The sequence below is a fragment of the Rosa rugosa genome, chromosome 7 (genome assembly GCF_958449725.1).
Source record: "Rosa rugosa chromosome 7, drRosRugo1.1, whole genome shotgun sequence".
In the NCBI taxonomy this organism is placed as follows: Eukaryota; Viridiplantae; Streptophyta; class Magnoliopsida; order Rosales; family Rosaceae; genus Rosa; species Rosa rugosa.
Window position 1 is genome coordinate 6,429,683 of NC_084826.1, and position 16,123 is coordinate 6,445,805.

Below are 16,123 nucleotides of genomic sequence, written 5' to 3' on the forward strand. Positions count from 1 at the left end.
TGCTCAGAAGCACGCCTTAAAGTTTCATTTATGACGCGCATTGCACGCCGTAAATGTCTTTTGCAAAATTTAAAAAAAAAAAAATCAATTTATTTTCAGTTGTTCCAGGATCACCCCAACATTGCAGCTATTAGCCATATCATGTTCAGGCACTTATTGAAACAAAATAGAAGTACAACATACGCAATGTAAAAGAAACTCTTCATCAAAATTATCTCAATCAACCACACAAATCTCATCGCTCCATTATAACTCCGATTTAGTCACTTTTGAAGCAATTTTAGCTTGAAATTTACTTCTAATCATAAAATTGTGAGCAAACAAACTCAATTCCGGCGAGGTCCACAAAAACTAAGAAAATCCATCAGGAATTTGAAAATTGATTGAAATCAATTACCAGTGCGAAATGATCGAAACGTAAAATCGAAGTATGTAACGGAAATTGAACGGAACCGAAGGTTCACGAAGCTTACACTTATCGATCGCTTCGAAGAGGTCGTCTTCATCATCAATGTCTTCGAGTTCAACGAGCTGTAGCTGGCTTTGTTCTTCGGCTCTGAGGACCATCGCAGTAACGGCGTCAAATTTCTGGATATCGCTGGGCCTCCGGCGAATCTTCCTGCACCGCCGGCATCGGACTCCCAAAATCGAATTTGAAAAGGAGATTTTGAGATAATGAGCCTCTGAGAGGAGGAGGAGGGAGAGAGAGAGAGGATGATACGAGTTTGACCTAGAATTCTATTTTAAAAAGAGAGGAGAGGAAGTTTAATTTTTGGCCGGGCGCTCTTCGAAGTTCGAACAACCACGGCATACAACAGGGAACGCAGTTAAAGAACACAAAATTTCAAGTTTAATGGCGCACATATAGTTAACGTCGTAAAATTGTGTCAAAAAATTATCATTTATGGCGTGTATTTATATGCACGTTGTAAATGATACTCATTCACGGTGTACATTTAATGCACGCCGTAAATCTTGCGTCGTGAGTAATCAGTTTTCCTGTAGTGTGTGTCGTCTACACTCAAGCAAGTACACAGCTAGCAACACTCACCCACTTCGATGATCTAATGGAAGGCCTTAATCCTTCTCGGCAGTTTCTTTCGCTCTTGCTCATCTAAAGGTCAACACAATTGCCCATCCTCCCCATCATAATGTCTTGAGTCTTGACAAATATTGATTGAAAGGCCAACACGTTTACCTTACGCATTCCTTTTTGCATGACCGTCATTTCGTAATAACTAGAAATTGTGCCCGTGCTTTGCTGCGGATTTTGGAGCTAACACAATGTTATTTAAGGACTAAATTCAAAAGTATAGAAAATATAGTTGACATGATATTATATTAACAAAAGATTAAGTTTGTTTTACAACAAAAGATGAAGTAGATCATGTTCTAGTAGTAACATCACCATCAGTATAGATGTTGTGGTGCAGTGTTCAAAAAATAGGTACGGTTGTCATAGTTTAAGGCTAACTTAGTTAGAATTGCTGCTGCAATAGTTTGTAAAAAATAGTTGTTGATGATGCCCATTAGCAGGTGCATGTATATCCTCAAAAAGTGTTAGCCTATTGATAGCTAGTCATGGAGGATGTCCAAAATGTTGCTTCCTCTAGAGTGCGTGGTTTTGCTGAGGCCAATTGAGTGATTTGAAAAAGATGGAGCAGCTGCTTGTGAATCACATTCCATTTAGACATTGACAAATCCAGTATGGAAACAAAGATACTAACTAATGTGCTCATAATTTCCTATATTTGTATGCCTTGTAATCTAGTATTTATGCTTAGTTCTCCTTATTTCAAGTCACTTATGTTGATATAGTGTTTTTATAGGTTTATCTCATAAAGAGAAGAAAAGAAGCCAATATGAGCGAAAATGATTGAAACATGCTTTGCAATCCTGAGTCACCAGAATCTGCCTGTGCAGAACATCCAAATTCTCTGAATTACTGGGAGTCATCCAGATTGAATCAGACAATGAGCCTTATATTCATGGAAAGCTACGGATGTCTACTTTCTGTATAATTTTACGGATCTCGATTTCAATTCTTCTAGAGCAAGTTATGATTATTTGAGTGAAGATAGGTCAGACAGGAAACTTGCTCGGGAATTTACAAACATTCATGGAGAACTCAAGTTTCGTGGCACAAGATCATCAATCCTAATGTTTCAAGCAAGTTAATTCAGATGAGGATTCAATGTGGAACTTATTCCTACTTCTACAAGAGATATTTCAAGGTTTTCCCATTCCAAATTAAGAAAGGAATCTAAACCCAAGTTTTACAAGGAAACATGAAGCCAAAGATGAGCAGAAATATTCCCTATATAAGGGAGCAAGAATTTCACATAAGAGGAAGTCTCGGGAGCACAATGTAGACGCCTAAGGAGCAGAGACGACTCATCCATCTTCCCCATCTTCCCCCTTCCATTCTTTCCTATGTTTTATTTAAATATATTTTGCTAAACCTTTTTCTAGGGTTAGGATGATGTCTTAGCATGATTGTTTTTGTATTTTGATAATTATTGATGGATTTATAGTTTCTGTATGATGAATGCTTAATCACTATTTGAATTGATGCTTTATGTTTAAGTTCTTTGACTAATCACCTTAGGGCTTTGCATTTAGTAATTGGAAGACAAGTTTGAAGTAAAGATGCAATATAATTTGGATTAGCTTCTTGTGATTAAGTGTGGTAAATTACATTATTACTTGAGAAAGATTAATGGTTTGCTTGATTCTCTTGTTTACTCTAGTTGTACACCAATTGAGGACTCTAGGTGACTAGGTTTACTTTTCAAAGAGAGGTTAGTAGTGAGGACTTAATTTCTTATTGTTTAGGCTCAATAAGTGAGCATATGTGTTAATAGTGAGGGTCACCTGTCTTTTGCTTGGCAGCTTGTGCCATTTAGTTTTTTTGGTATGAGACAGTATCTAATGTACGTGCCTTCTGGTCATGGATAAGTAATGAAGTTATCTATTTTCTCAAAAAAAAAAAAAAAAAAAAAAAAAATCTCACAGTAAGACTCGCTAAAGATTTAAGTAGCTAGATTTCAGAGTCCGATAAAACCCACCCATTGATATCATGCATAAAGGTGTACAAATCTTTAATACAAGCAAACAGGCACCTAAGAATCCTTTGGTAGATGCTTCATGACAAAGCAATTGCAGCTAAAGAGGATCACAACTAATGCTTGAATGTGCAGCCTAAAGTAGGCAAGTCATATTTCAATGTAAGTCTTTAAAGTTATATAACCATGCAAATGAGTCATTAAACATTTACAACAACAAGGTTGCATGCAGAAGAGGCAGAATGGCAGATAACCAAGGACGTTATTCATCAGAAGAACTTCTTCGGTTGCTTCATCAGACTATAGGCATACAGAAAGTTGCATGTCAAAACAACTCACAAACAATCAACAAAAAATTCAAATCAAACTGAATAAATCTCATTGGCTAAATTCCAAATCACTTGTCAACTCAACAAGCCTCACCCAAGTAAAGCCTATTTCTGCAATAATCTAAATAAGGCTTCCTCCATGCATATCATAACCGCAAGCATATATTGTAACATTGGGCATGTCTAAGGAAGGAAATTCTCCATACGACAAGCATATATTGTAACATTGGGCATTTCCTTCCCTAGATGTTCTCCATACGAGCATTGTTAATCAATTAGTGTCGTTTCGATGCTGATAAGAATTACACTATATTGATTTTGTCCTGAAACAGAGGGGTTGGGGATGCCTGCTACCATAGCCACAAGTCTAGACATATTTACTACTAAAGCAAGTAATTCGCTATACTACAACTTGCAGAGACGGTAGTACAGAAACTCAGGCTCATCGTCATATTTAACTAGGATTTCAATCTCAATATGTGAGGATGGGCAGAACTCAATTCTTCATTTGAAAAACATATATACTACAAAACAAAAAAGATCTTTCATGTGGGAAAGCCACTGCTACTGAAAGAAATTGCAATTCATAGTATTTCCAACTTATAGATCAATTAAATGGATGAAAGCCAAGCATACCTCATCAATTAGAAAGTAGAGCATGCAAGTAAACCCATCAGAAACAAGTTGATTAATTGCGTATCTGAACTTGTAACATACATCAACTTTGTTGTAGACTTGATTAGAAATTCGACAATACCCAGTTACCGACTCAATCTCCCCATTCTTGGGTGGTCGGAAATATATAGGGACTTCAACACCAAACATCGACGAAAACCTGATCAACCCCCTCCTCCCTACAAACCTGCTCAGAACTCCTCAGCATTAATAAGACTAGACGATTTTTATTGGACTAATGATCCTCGGGGACGTAATCGATCGGTGTGATAAGAATCCAAAATCTGATTACACATAATCATTAATTGGACTCAAAAGGTCTTAAGGTCATATTCATTCTAATTGAAGAAGAGTCCCATTTATATTGATCATGCTAGACAATACTGAGACAGAATCTTAGATTACAATAATAAGCATGAATTAAGATTTAAGAGCTATAACTACTCAAATTGGAGGGGGTATTCAGCAATCTTCTGCCATGATTTGAGACTTATATCTTTGTAGTCAATTTTGTACAGTGCAAGTCGAGTTACAGAGAAGCTCAAGCTGCTGATGCTCTCATCCAGAATACAAACTTTTTCTTCAGCTTTTTTCCTCTCTTCTTCTGTCAGGTACCCATAAAGGAGGCTCAAATGTGGCCTAACATCTGTGGACGACAGACATTAATTTTGTTCCATCAGTAAATCAAAAGGCTGAACTGCAGAAAAAGTAGCAACATTTGATATCTAATCTTTTTTCTCTAAATGCAAGGCAAACATGGCCAAGAATTGGCTTCTGTGATATCTTCTATTACACAGGAGTTCCTTTAATTGATTCATTCATACTTCAGGGCATATGAATATGATCTTACTAAATTAACAGCATTTGTACTTCAATCTAAAGAAAGTGATAAGTCTGTCGATCATTTTGAAGAGACCAAGATCAACAGCAGAATGATCCTCATTTTTGTTATAGTCCTAAGATTTTAAATTGCTTGACAGCAAATAACCAACATAAGTGCTTGTAGCCGCTGGTTATAATTGCGTATGCCAAAAATTCCTATACAGAAGTTCTCAAGGATAATGTAACAGACTTGAAAAGTACGTAGAAAGCATGAAGATTATTTTTAATCAATAGATTAATTGTCTCACTCTCACAGGACAAAGTTATATGTCTACCCAAACTTACAAAATATTGATTCAAATAGCTTATGGCTAAGTATTTCAAAGTTACAGTTTGAACAGATAAAACATCTCAAATTCATAAACAAACCAGCTCTAGCTACAATGAAAAGAACTTACCGTTCCAGAAATTAAATTCTGCAGCACAGACTCCAGTTGCAAACGATAACTGAGAAAAAGAAAATTTGATACACGTGAATTACTATAAATAGTTTAATAAATATGAAGAGTAATTTAATACTAGGCTCAACTAATAGATAAAAGCAAAACTGAGATGCCATAAACGAAAGGTGCATAAATTCTCCAAGAGAAATTTCACTTGCTTGATACTACATTAATCAGCATACATCTATCCGAAGCCAACAACCAAAAGAGAAGTGGAAAATTGATATGAATCAAATCAAGACAAAACAAAACAATAAAATGACAACAATACATTACCTCCTCGGAAGATGAATCAATGAGGAGGGAAACACATTGAAAATAGGAACTCCTAGTAACGACCTGATTAACTTTAGCTTTGTATGAAGAAATAACAATAGACTGGAGAGATCTAAACTTGTTGAGCATATCCTCATACTTCATACAAATGGACCCCACGACGGCAATGTGAGGATCGATCTCTGGTCCGCCGAATTCGGTCCGCAATCCCTTCATCACTTTCTTAATCCTAAGAGACACATCATCTGATGGGATTGCCCACACCGAATATGAGTAAGTTTTCTTGTCAACCATATAATGACTGACTGGTGGAGAAGAGTACTTGAATACAGAAAAATCGGCCTGTAAAAGAGCATGAACAGCTATAATTTGAAGCAATTCTACCGTTTTGAACCATAAAAGTAAGCATAATATCAACATCGATATTGATACATATTTGATCAAGCATCGGGATGGTAAAAGGAACAATAAGAACTTATACATTGAGTGTAGAATTATCTTTGCTGTTGAGTTTGTTGCCTCCCAAGACTGAAACTATGCTGTTCACATGCACAACAGCAGTAGAGTCAGTCCTCTTGCTTTGAATGGGAAGATTTTTAAGCTTTTTGGTACCGAGATTATAAGAGAATATAAGTCCGCTATACTTAGTCCCATTATAATCATTCAAAAGAACCTCCTCGCTCTTCCAAAATATCAACGGATCCACAGGGAGCTCAAAACTTACGTATTTTGTCCAAGCACCACCATTAGGACCACCAAATTCATCCATCACCCATATTCCAAAGGATAGTTCACGAAATTGTCTTCCCAAAAGAGCAACGGAGTCCTTCCACACTAAAAGGTGCCCACCAAAATAATTCTTTAATGGATAATAAAATTCATCGGGTAAGATTATACCATGAAACAGCTCATCCCCAGTATCAAACATAATGATAACGTCCCTAATGAATTCCTCCTTGCGGGAATCATACACATCCAATTCCTTATGTTGCTCATGTCCCCACCAAAAACACATATCCTTGAAGTGCATCTGGAATTGTTCGGGCCAAAGAATAGTAGTTTCTGTTTCTAAAGAATCAGTCCTGATCTCTCTCCAAGAATCAGTACCAAGGGTGTAGACAGCTGCTTTGGGAGGATTATAAATGTTAAATCCATCAGGTGTAGATAATTCTGGAGCAGGAAATCCAATGTTAATAACTTTATATTCGTTAAAGTTCGGATCGTGTCCAAATCCTAAACCATCTCTGAACCGGAATAAGGGGCTACATGGCCAATCGGAATCTGGAAGGTGTGGAGAGGGTGGAAGAAGCTTATATTCATGAATTGCTGGGTTACATAAAATCACCTCACCAGATACTGCTTGAGCTAGACAAATGACCCCGTTACAGTGGCCTATAATTATAAGCGAGTCGTTCGGAGTCTTTACACCGGTAGGAAACGGAATATGGAATTCCTGGATACTAGAAAGAACACTATGCTCGTCATGCACGCCATCAACATCATTTCGAAAATGAAGGAATGAGAACAACTCTTCAGTCTCGTCAGTGTTGGTGTCCTTATGGACTTCACGTTTCATAAGAACACTAGTGGAGAGATTGTTGTGCATGGAATTGTAGATGTGCTTGGCAACGAACCTGGGACTAGTGATCAGAGCATACCACCTTTGAGACACACACTTGAATCGCATCAGAGTTTTGGGTGGCAGAATTGATAGGATTTGCTCCACTACATCTTCACCGTTAAACTCTCTCATTTCCGACAGCTATCTCTTTCAAATCTATTACATAGCACACGACCAGAGTCGAGTCAACCAGACAGTAACCTTATTCTCAACAGATCAACGCAATAAAATTAATCTCTGATATATAAGTAATTATCGCACAGATTCAATTTTAAATGAACAATTGAACGAAAAACAAGTGCGCATATATAAAAAATTTACTGAACGAAATTAAATTGTTGAATAATACATAATTACCTTATGCTTAGTAAGGGGTAGAGCTGTAGAACAAATGGACGTTGGGAAAGAGATTCAATTGCAGAAGAGATGAATCAAGATGCAGCAGGGAGAGCTGGAGAGATGGTTTTAGGGATTCAGAGAGAGTTGAGACTCAGCCGCTACGGTGTTTTATTGGGATGTTGGGTTAGTGATGTAAATTTAATGAACAGGTGTCAGTGTAGTATTGGAGGGACAGTTTTTTTTTTTTTTTTTTTTTGATGAGGATTGGAGGGACAGGTTTGGCACGGGCTTTTTGGGGACCCTCTCCCTTTGAAAAAAGCCCAATAACTAGTATAAAGAACGTTAAAAAAAAAAAGTTTAAAGAATAATTCTGGGAGTCTGAGTCTCTACTCAGAGCACACAATGATCATTAAAAAATTACAAGTATTCTTTTTTTTTAATTTTTGTTTGGGTTTTTATCCATTTACCCTATCTTTAGAGATTTTTTTCTCACTTACCCCATTAAGTTTTTTTAATTCCCCCTTATCTAAAACACTCTAAGGAAGTCTTCCCTAATACCCCATAAATTTTTATTTTTTTGTTTTTTATTTTTTTTAATACCATTTTACCCTCACCCATATGTTACTTGGAGAGAGAGAGAGAGAGAGAAACCATAGGAGACTTCCCCGGAGCCCCGTTACTGGTCGTTGGATTCTAGTCACCGGCAGCCGGATTCCGGCCAACTTTGCCGAATTCCCGTCACTGGTGGTCGGATTCCGGTCATCGGCCTCCGCCCACAAGACTTTTCTGAAAACCTCGCCGGAGGTTTCCAAAGAGGTCGTCGGAGATTTCATAGGTCGCCGGAAAGGTCTATTGCCTCCCAATAGAGAGGCAATAAACCTCTATTGCCCCCTAATAGACTTCTATTGCCCCCCAATAGAACTTTTGGTAGTTAGAATGCGAACTAATCTTCCTAAAATTAGACAAATAAAACTTTGATTAAAGAAAAAAACGAAATTATATCAATTCAAAACATATATTGCCCTCTAATAAACGTCTATTGCCCTCCAATAGACCTTTATTGCCCATCAATTTTTCTTTTCTTCTAGGCTTCTGCTGTCATTTTGCCAAAAAAAAAAAAAAAAATTTGGACACCCAGAAAATGCTGTGGGAACCCAATTGCATTGCATCAATAAGAAGATAGGCATTTAAGAATCCTTTGGTAGATGATTCATAACTAGGCAATTGCAGCTAAAGTGGATCACAACTAAGGGGGGTGTATTCAATTCAGATTTTAAAAGACTTTGTTTGAATTTTTATAAGCCATGGATTTTTTTTTTTTTTGTAAAAGATTCACTCCTGCCCTCATGGTGACTCGAACCCACGGATTGTTTAAATTCTATATGGACTCTGATTGATTCCAATGGATTGATTTACTAGTATTTGTTTAGATTTTACAAATCCTTATGATGTTTTTGGTAGGTTAATTTTTTTTTTCTTCTTCTTTAATTAAGCTATGGATCCAACTATAATGCTATATTAATGACAAGAAAGTATGGCAATCTACCATTCTTTATGTTGTGTATAATGATATATGAACAATAAGAGAAAATTAACCAGCCAAAATGTTACACAAAAAATAAAGTAGTAAACTAATGACATAATTTAGATATAATAATTTACAAAAGAATCATGTGTGTATGTATCATCTTAATAATACCATTGAAAGTTAGCTTAATTAGCTAGAATGATTAAAGCTTTTAGAGTTATAGTGATAAAAATAAAATAAAAAATTATTAGATGAGGGCATAGGAAGATAGTGGGAAAATAGGTCTAACACAAAATTGATGAGTGCCACCTATTGAGACCTGCTTTTTTTTTTTTGGGTGAAGAGCTTCATTTTTTAAGTGAGAAAGAATCCATCAAAATCTCTTAGGAAGTGGTTGGATTGTTTTTGAGTTTTGATATGTATAAAAAGTACTATAAAATCCTCCAGAATCCAGCATTTAATGAAATCCTTAAAAATCCGTATACTTTTGAATATCAACAGATTTAAATGGATAATTTTAAATCTTAATTGAATACATCAAGATTTTAAAGGACTGTTTAAAATCTCAGTTGAATACCCATAGACTTCTAAAATACAAAAAATTCTTGTAGACTCTTAAATGAATACACCCCCCTAAAGCTTGAATGTGCAGCCTAAGGTAGGTAAGTCATATTTCAATGTAAGTTTTTTTTAAAGTTAAATTACCATGCCAATGACAGTCATTAAACATTTACCACAACAAGCCCGACAGTGTTCAACAGACAAGTTAACATCTCCAGGAAGTCTAAACGCTAAAAACCAAAAAGAAAATTGTTTCTGCTTTGATGATACATGCACTTAGCAGTTTGTTTTCAACTATTCTTGGAAACAAATGGTACCGAAACCATTGCAACTACTGAGGCATGCAGAAGAGGCAGATAACCATGGACGTTATTCATCGGAAGAAGTTCTTCAGTTGCTTCATCAGACTACAGGCATACAGAAAGTTGCATGTCAAAACAACTCACAAACAATTAACAAAAATTCACATGAAACTGAATAAATCTCATCGGCTAAATTCCAAATCACTTGTCAACTCAACAAGCCTCACCCAAGTAAAGCTTATTCCTGCAATAATCGAAATAAGGCTCCTCCTTGCATATCATAACCACAAGCATATATTGTAACATTGGGCATATCTAGGGAAGGAAGTTCTCCATAAGAGCATTTTTAATCATTAGTCTGATTTTCGGGCTGATAAGAATTATACTATATTGATTTTGTCCTGAAACAGAGGGGTTGGGGATGCCTGCTACCACAGCCACAAGTCCAGAGTCCACACAACTATAATAACTACTAAAGCAAGTAATTGGGTATACTACAACTTGCAGAGACAGTAGTACAGAAACTTAGGCTCATCATTATATTTAACTAGCATTTGAATCTGGATACGTAAAGATGGGCAGAACTCAATCTTCATTTGAAAAACACACCACAAAACAAAACAGATCTTTCATGTGGGAAAGCCACTGCTACTCAAAGAAATTGCAATCCATAGTATTTCCAACTTATAGATCAATTAAATGGATGAAAGCCAAGCATACCTCATCAATTAGAAAGTAGAGCACAAGTAAACCCATCAGAAACAAGTTGATTAATTGCGTCTCTAAACTTGTAATAATCATCAACTTTGTTGTAGACTTGATGAGAAATTCGGCAATACCCAGTTAACGACTCAACCTCCCCATTCTTAGGTGGTCGGAAATATATAGGGACTTCAACACCAAACTTCTCCCTCAAATGCGCCCTCAACTTTAGAGTATCCTTCTCACTTGAAATCCCCAAACAAGCAGGTAAACCAATCATGACCATGCTAGCACACATTTCTGGAGGGCACCCAAGATGTGTTCCCCAAGCCTTGGCCAACATCTGCCCCATCTCAACAACAGTCTCATGATTTCTCTTCCTGATCCCCTCAACTCCGCCTTCAAACCTATTGACAAAGTCCAAAACCGCCGGAACAACCAACTGAGGGCTGTAATCCCTAGTCCCAATCCAAGCACTTTCAATAGCCAATCCATTCCCATACTCATGCGAAACCACCGGGTGGTGCAATTCCACACCCTTGGGCGACTTCCTACAATACAAAAACGCAATCGACGGCGGGCAAAAGAACCACTTGTGCAAATTACTAGTATAATAATCAGCCCCAATCTCCTTCATATCAACCTCAGTGCACCCAATGCTGTGAGCCGCATCGACGAAAACCTGATCAACCCCCTCCTCCCTACAAATCCTAACCAACTCCTTAACAGGTATAACCACACACGGCATTGAAGTAATATGATCAATCACAGCTAACCTAACCCTCCTACCATTAGCCTTCCCCTTCTCCAAAGCTTTCTTAAACTCGGTCACAATCTCATCGTTGGAATTCAAAGGAAACGGCAAGGGTACCTCAATGACGTGGCCGCCGGCGCGAGTGACGTAGGCCTCGATCGACTTCTTGACGGCGCCGTAGGCGTAATGGAGCATGACGACGGCGTCGCCCTGCTCGAATTTGCTCTCGGAGAAGCCCCAGGCGGCCTGCTGGAGGACGATGGCGGCGGCGGTGGTGGCGTTGTCGACGATGGAGACCTCGTCGACGTGGTCGGCGTTGATGAGGTCCTTGATGAGGGTGCGGGAGTGGAGGATGCCGGTTTGGAGGTGGTTGAAGTAGAAGTGATCGGGCTGGGAGAGGTACTTGAGCTGCCAGCGGCGCTGGGCCTGGAGGACGGAGTCGGGGCAGGACCCGAAGCTGCCGTTGTTGATTCGGGCGACGGTGGGGTCGTGGTGGGAGAATTCGGCGGCGATTTCGGAGGGGGTGATGAAGGAGAGTTTGGGCTTTTTGGAGGCGTGGGTGTTGGAATCGCCGTTCAGGGTGCGGGTGTGGTTGTGGTCGGGGGAGGAGGCCATTGCTGGGGGAGGAGAAGATTTTAGGGTTAGGGTTTGAAAGGGGGTGATGAGATTGAAGAAGAAGAAGAAGAGAGCATCAAATTGAGAGAGAGAGAGAGAGAGAGGAGAGTGTTCAGTGTGATTGGGTTTGGGTTTGGGGGTTTTTGGGGTGAGGTTAATGGATTAATTGGATTATTTAATTGGGGATTAAGGGGATAATTAGTGTTAATTAATTTTGGGGATAATGGGAAATGAGATATGACAAGTGGGGTGCGATTAACAGAATTAACTAGTCAGGTGGCGCCAAACAAGTCACTATCATGACTCGGATGACCATTTCCCGTTTGTTTTGTTTGCTTCTAAGTTCTAACCACGTGTCTTGCACGTGATCTCATTTTTATTTTTTCATATTTTTAGTTTTTTTTTTTTCGCGTAACGCATTCTCACCATATTCAGTTTCTGAAATGAAGATACAAGCATGAAAATGTTCTCAAACGCCCACCTTAATATTTTTCTTGGTCGAGTGGTTAGAATCACTTTTGAACTTTGATTTGCTTGAATTTGAGTTCAGGTTTGTACAAACGGACTATTTGAGTTTTTCAGATTATCGTTTTTCATAGTGGGATGTTGCCTTGTTCGAGAGGAAAGACAGAAAAGATAAGAAGTGTCTCTTTTTCTTGTCTTTTAGTACTATGTTTGTTTTGGAAGCGGTTTTTTCATAGCTCAAAGATCTTATGTACTCTCAACTTCTTAGGAATTATCATCTGTACTTTGCACTTTTATTTTCTTGGCAAGGTTTGGTCTAGCCCTCCTTGCTATGTATCTTTTTTCTTGATTATTAATAAATTCGGGTAAGAACGCTGAGTTAGCTGTTACACTGCTTTCCTTAAACGAAAATTAAAAAAAAAAAAAAAAAAAAGAGTTTAGTTTTGAGTGTTGTTAGTTTGGTTTTTAATATTTATCACTACAATTATCTAGCCATTGCTACCAAATTTCCCAAACTATCTCAAAAGTTGCATAAACATTAGCGACTTCTGCAATTTAAGTAAGACTCTTTGCATATGCAACTACGAATCCTAATTCATTGATACTGGCATCCGGGACCAAAAGAATCAAATTTGTAATACACCATCCGACAATGAACTTCTACACCAGTGACATCGACCAAAAAATCGTTTTTATCAGAACTTGCTTTTGTACTGCAAATGCAGCAGGCATTTTCCATTTAGTCACTCTTCTTTAAGAAAGGTAGAGATGTGGATGATGGAACTTTTATGGGAGTGGAATCTGATAGGAATCAATCCATGTCGTTACTTTTAACTGTTTGTTTTTGTTCTTACATATATAGGACTAAGTCTCATTGTCTAAGAAACTTTTCAAGCCCCAACTCTTCAACAATGGAGAGGAAAGTGACACTAATTCAACACAAAATTTAATATGCTCAAGTACATTACCTTGTTGGTTTGATATTAGAGGCATATCCCCAGAGTTCATTAGAATTGTCATCATTTGGTGTATAAGACTATTATTAGGTTGAAAATCAACTAATTTATCTCAGTCCTCAGTGAATGGTTTGGATCATTCACAGACCAATAAGAGATTCATAGCCAGAGAACTCATTGATTTGGTGTTTATTTTAGGATTTGGGGGGTTTGATTTAGTTATTCCATCCCCATATATGTTTGGTTTTTGCAGCTGATTCCGATGCTAATTTCAATTTGCCAGAACCAACATGAAGTGTAATTTGCAGAATAATATCACTGAATCGTCTTTAGTGGGATCCTAATCACAAGTGGGACAAAGCAATGAGGCGAGTCGCATTTGGGGTTAGGTCTTAAATCCCTTTCAGAACCTGGTATCTACTTGTGGATCGTGGAACTAATGACAGTGATATGCACCACATGTAGCATTATTGTCACCTTCAGTTGCAACGGAAAAAAAAAAAAATTGGGGTAACGGTTTATAGCTTAATCAGAAGAGAATCAACTTTTCAGCTAGCAACTGTTAAAATGGCAGAAAGAGAGATTCATGTGTTCACTTCTGTCACTGAAAATCGAAGACTATGAGTCGAAATTCTAATGTGAGTAATGTATGAAGGACTTGAAGTCACTAAACAGCATGATTTTGAAGTCCAAGGTCCGAAAAGTCTAATAGTACTGGTAAGATCAAATTTGGTATCTCCAAACACTTATCGAGCCAAAGAGGAAATATTGGATGAGGAATTGATATCTCCAAGTTACTGGTGGATGCTCATACTAGTAAAGTGGTAGTTCAAGACAGTAACATCTCTTCTTCTCATTTGCAATCTATGTTCCATATGTAATCACTCCTATACAACAAAACAAAAAACTTCCTTGGAACACCTGAATAACCTCTGTGAATTTAGGCTACTTTCCCTGGTCATAAATTTCTGTGTTTTGGGGTGCACATTCTAGACTAAAAAGGGAACCGGCAAAGCAGTGGATCAGTTTACAGACACAGCAACACAAGCTCCTCACCAGAGAGCCCTAGGAACCAGCAAAGCAATATTGTTGGTTGAAATGACAGAAGAAAAAACAAACCATGTGCTAATCAGAAGAATAATAACTTGAAAGTTGCTGTGAAAATAGCTGCAAGAGAGATTCATGCTATCCTCAATTGTCACTTAATTTTGACTAATATCTGACCTCCAAAGACCTTGAACTCTTGAAGTCACTAAACCATGACTTACGTCAAAAGATTCAGAAGTCAAGCATGCAACCTTCTTCCAACTCAGTAGTAGTTGATCATGAGCAAAGTTGGTGGTAGCTGGGGTTTTGTTCTTCTGACATAGAGGCGTCTAGTTTGGTTGTAAGAGTTTAGGAGCAAAACTGTGTGGGAAGCTAAGGCCAAGAATGACCCAAACTAGATGATGGAAAGAGTATGGATGTGGTATCAGCATGACTTTTACAGTTCAATCTCAGTCTAAAATCTAAATACAACTCTATCTAATGCATACAGAACCCAGAAAAAAAACAAGAAGCTAACCTAATTCTAAAGGGTCCAGACTCTTTACCAACGTCATCCTAATTCTTGAACTGTGATGAGTAATTGGTGCCTCCATTCACATTGTCTCTAACACAGTCCAAAACACTACTCATTCAAAATAAACACCTAGAACGAAGTTATTAAAGATTACCTTATTGCAGAAAAAATAGCTGGAGAATTTGAAGAAAAGCTGGCCTTAATTACTACTTGGTCGACAGCTCAGAGCTCCATGAGCCAAAACACCCAATTCTGCTTCATCAGAAGGTGACCAGTGCTTCCTTGAACCCTTTTCGGAGTTCACAAAGAAAGCAACTTTGTCATTGTTGTTCCAAAAGAATGGTTTCCGGACTCTGATAAACACCATTGTTGACCTTTGGTTCTGCACTGCTACATTCTCAAGTGACCAGGTCTTTTCTCCTCTTTTCTGTTCAAGCTCTGCGACTGTGACACAGCGTGCCATTCAGCCACTTCCACACCACATAAGAACAAAGAAAGACCACAATAGGCGAATCGATTCGTGGATTTTTTAATTAACTTACAGAAGGTAGAGAATGGACCTTTTTATACATGTTGATCTGTCTTTCCTGTAACAAATAGTAACTTTATGGATCACTGTTATTAAGCCCATAAAGACTGTTAATTGGAAGACTAGTGAACTGAAATCTGTTTCTTCTCCCTTCACAAGAAGAAATGTACAGTACTCAGGTGACTGAAGATCCACTTCACCTTTTAAACTTAAGGAAATATCTGATGCGAAACTGGTAACTCGAAAAACAAAAGAAAATTACTGGTGTGGATGCTCATATTGATGCAGTAGCTCATTTGGAATGGTTGATGGTTCCATTCTTCACACTTAAAGTTAGGTCTCAAGTAAGGTCACTGATGGATTCAATGCATACACTTCCAATAAATTGTGATGATGGTTCTATTTTCACTAAATCAATGTGTCTGCTAGCTGTGAAGCTATAGTACTGAACTCATATCAGTTTCTAACTTGAACCAAAAGGCATTGGCTGACTTGCAAATTGCTGTAGTACTAATGGGCA

At 37.9% G+C, this 16,123-nt stretch overlaps 2 protein-coding genes across 3 annotated transcripts; both read right to left on the reverse strand.

Annotated features, from left to right (window-relative positions):
• Positions 1-4,336: 4,336 nt before the first annotated feature.
• Positions 4,337-7,786, reverse strand: LOC133722369 (F-box/kelch-repeat protein At3g06240-like). 2 transcript variants are annotated; one of them, XM_062149258.1, is made up of 5 exons: positions 7,649-7,786; positions 6,152-7,447; positions 5,671-6,012; positions 5,350-5,398; positions 4,337-4,715 (listed from the first exon to the last, which is right to left on the reverse strand). In XM_062149258.1, the coding sequence occupies exons 2-5, from the start codon at positions 7,421-7,423 to the stop codon at positions 4,510-4,512; spliced, it is 1,869 nt and encodes a 622-aa protein (XP_062005242.1). In that variant the 5' UTR covers positions 7,424-7,447; positions 7,649-7,786; the 3' UTR covers positions 4,337-4,509. The 2 variants fall into 2 exon arrangements, with proteins under 2 accessions (XP_062005242.1, XP_062005241.1); XM_062149257.1 differs by having other exon boundaries at positions 6,152-7,492; positions 7,649-7,764.
• A 2,042-nt stretch (positions 7,787-9,828) lies between these two features.
• On the reverse strand, positions 9,829-12,214 carry LOC133723412 (probable L-cysteine desulfhydrase, chloroplastic). Its single transcript, XM_062150239.1, has 2 exons — positions 10,742-12,214; positions 9,829-10,126 (listed from the first exon to the last, which is right to left on the reverse strand). Exon 1 carries the CDS (start codon positions 12,090-12,092, stop codon positions 10,746-10,748), a length of 1,347 nt encoding a protein of 448 aa, XP_062006223.1. The 5' UTR covers positions 12,093-12,214; the 3' UTR covers positions 9,829-10,126; positions 10,742-10,745.
• Positions 12,215-16,123: the final 3,909 nt, after the last annotated feature.

Coding starts and splice junctions, on each gene's coding strand:
- LOC133722369 (XM_062149258.1), bottom strand. CDS start 7,423: ATGAGAGAGTTTAACGGTGAAGATGTAGTGGAGCAAATCCTATCAATT. Junction 5,399..5,670: donor TTGATTCATCTTCCGAGGAG/GTAATGTATTGT, acceptor TCTTTTTCTCAG/TTATCGTTTGCAACTGGAGT. Junction 4,716..5,349: donor AGAATTTAATTTCTGGAACG/GTAAGTTCTTTT, acceptor TGTCGTCCACAG/ATGTTAGGCCACATTTGAGC.
- LOC133723412 (XM_062150239.1), bottom strand. CDS start 12,092: ATGGCCTCCTCCCCCGACCACAACCACACCCGCACCCTGAACGGCGAT.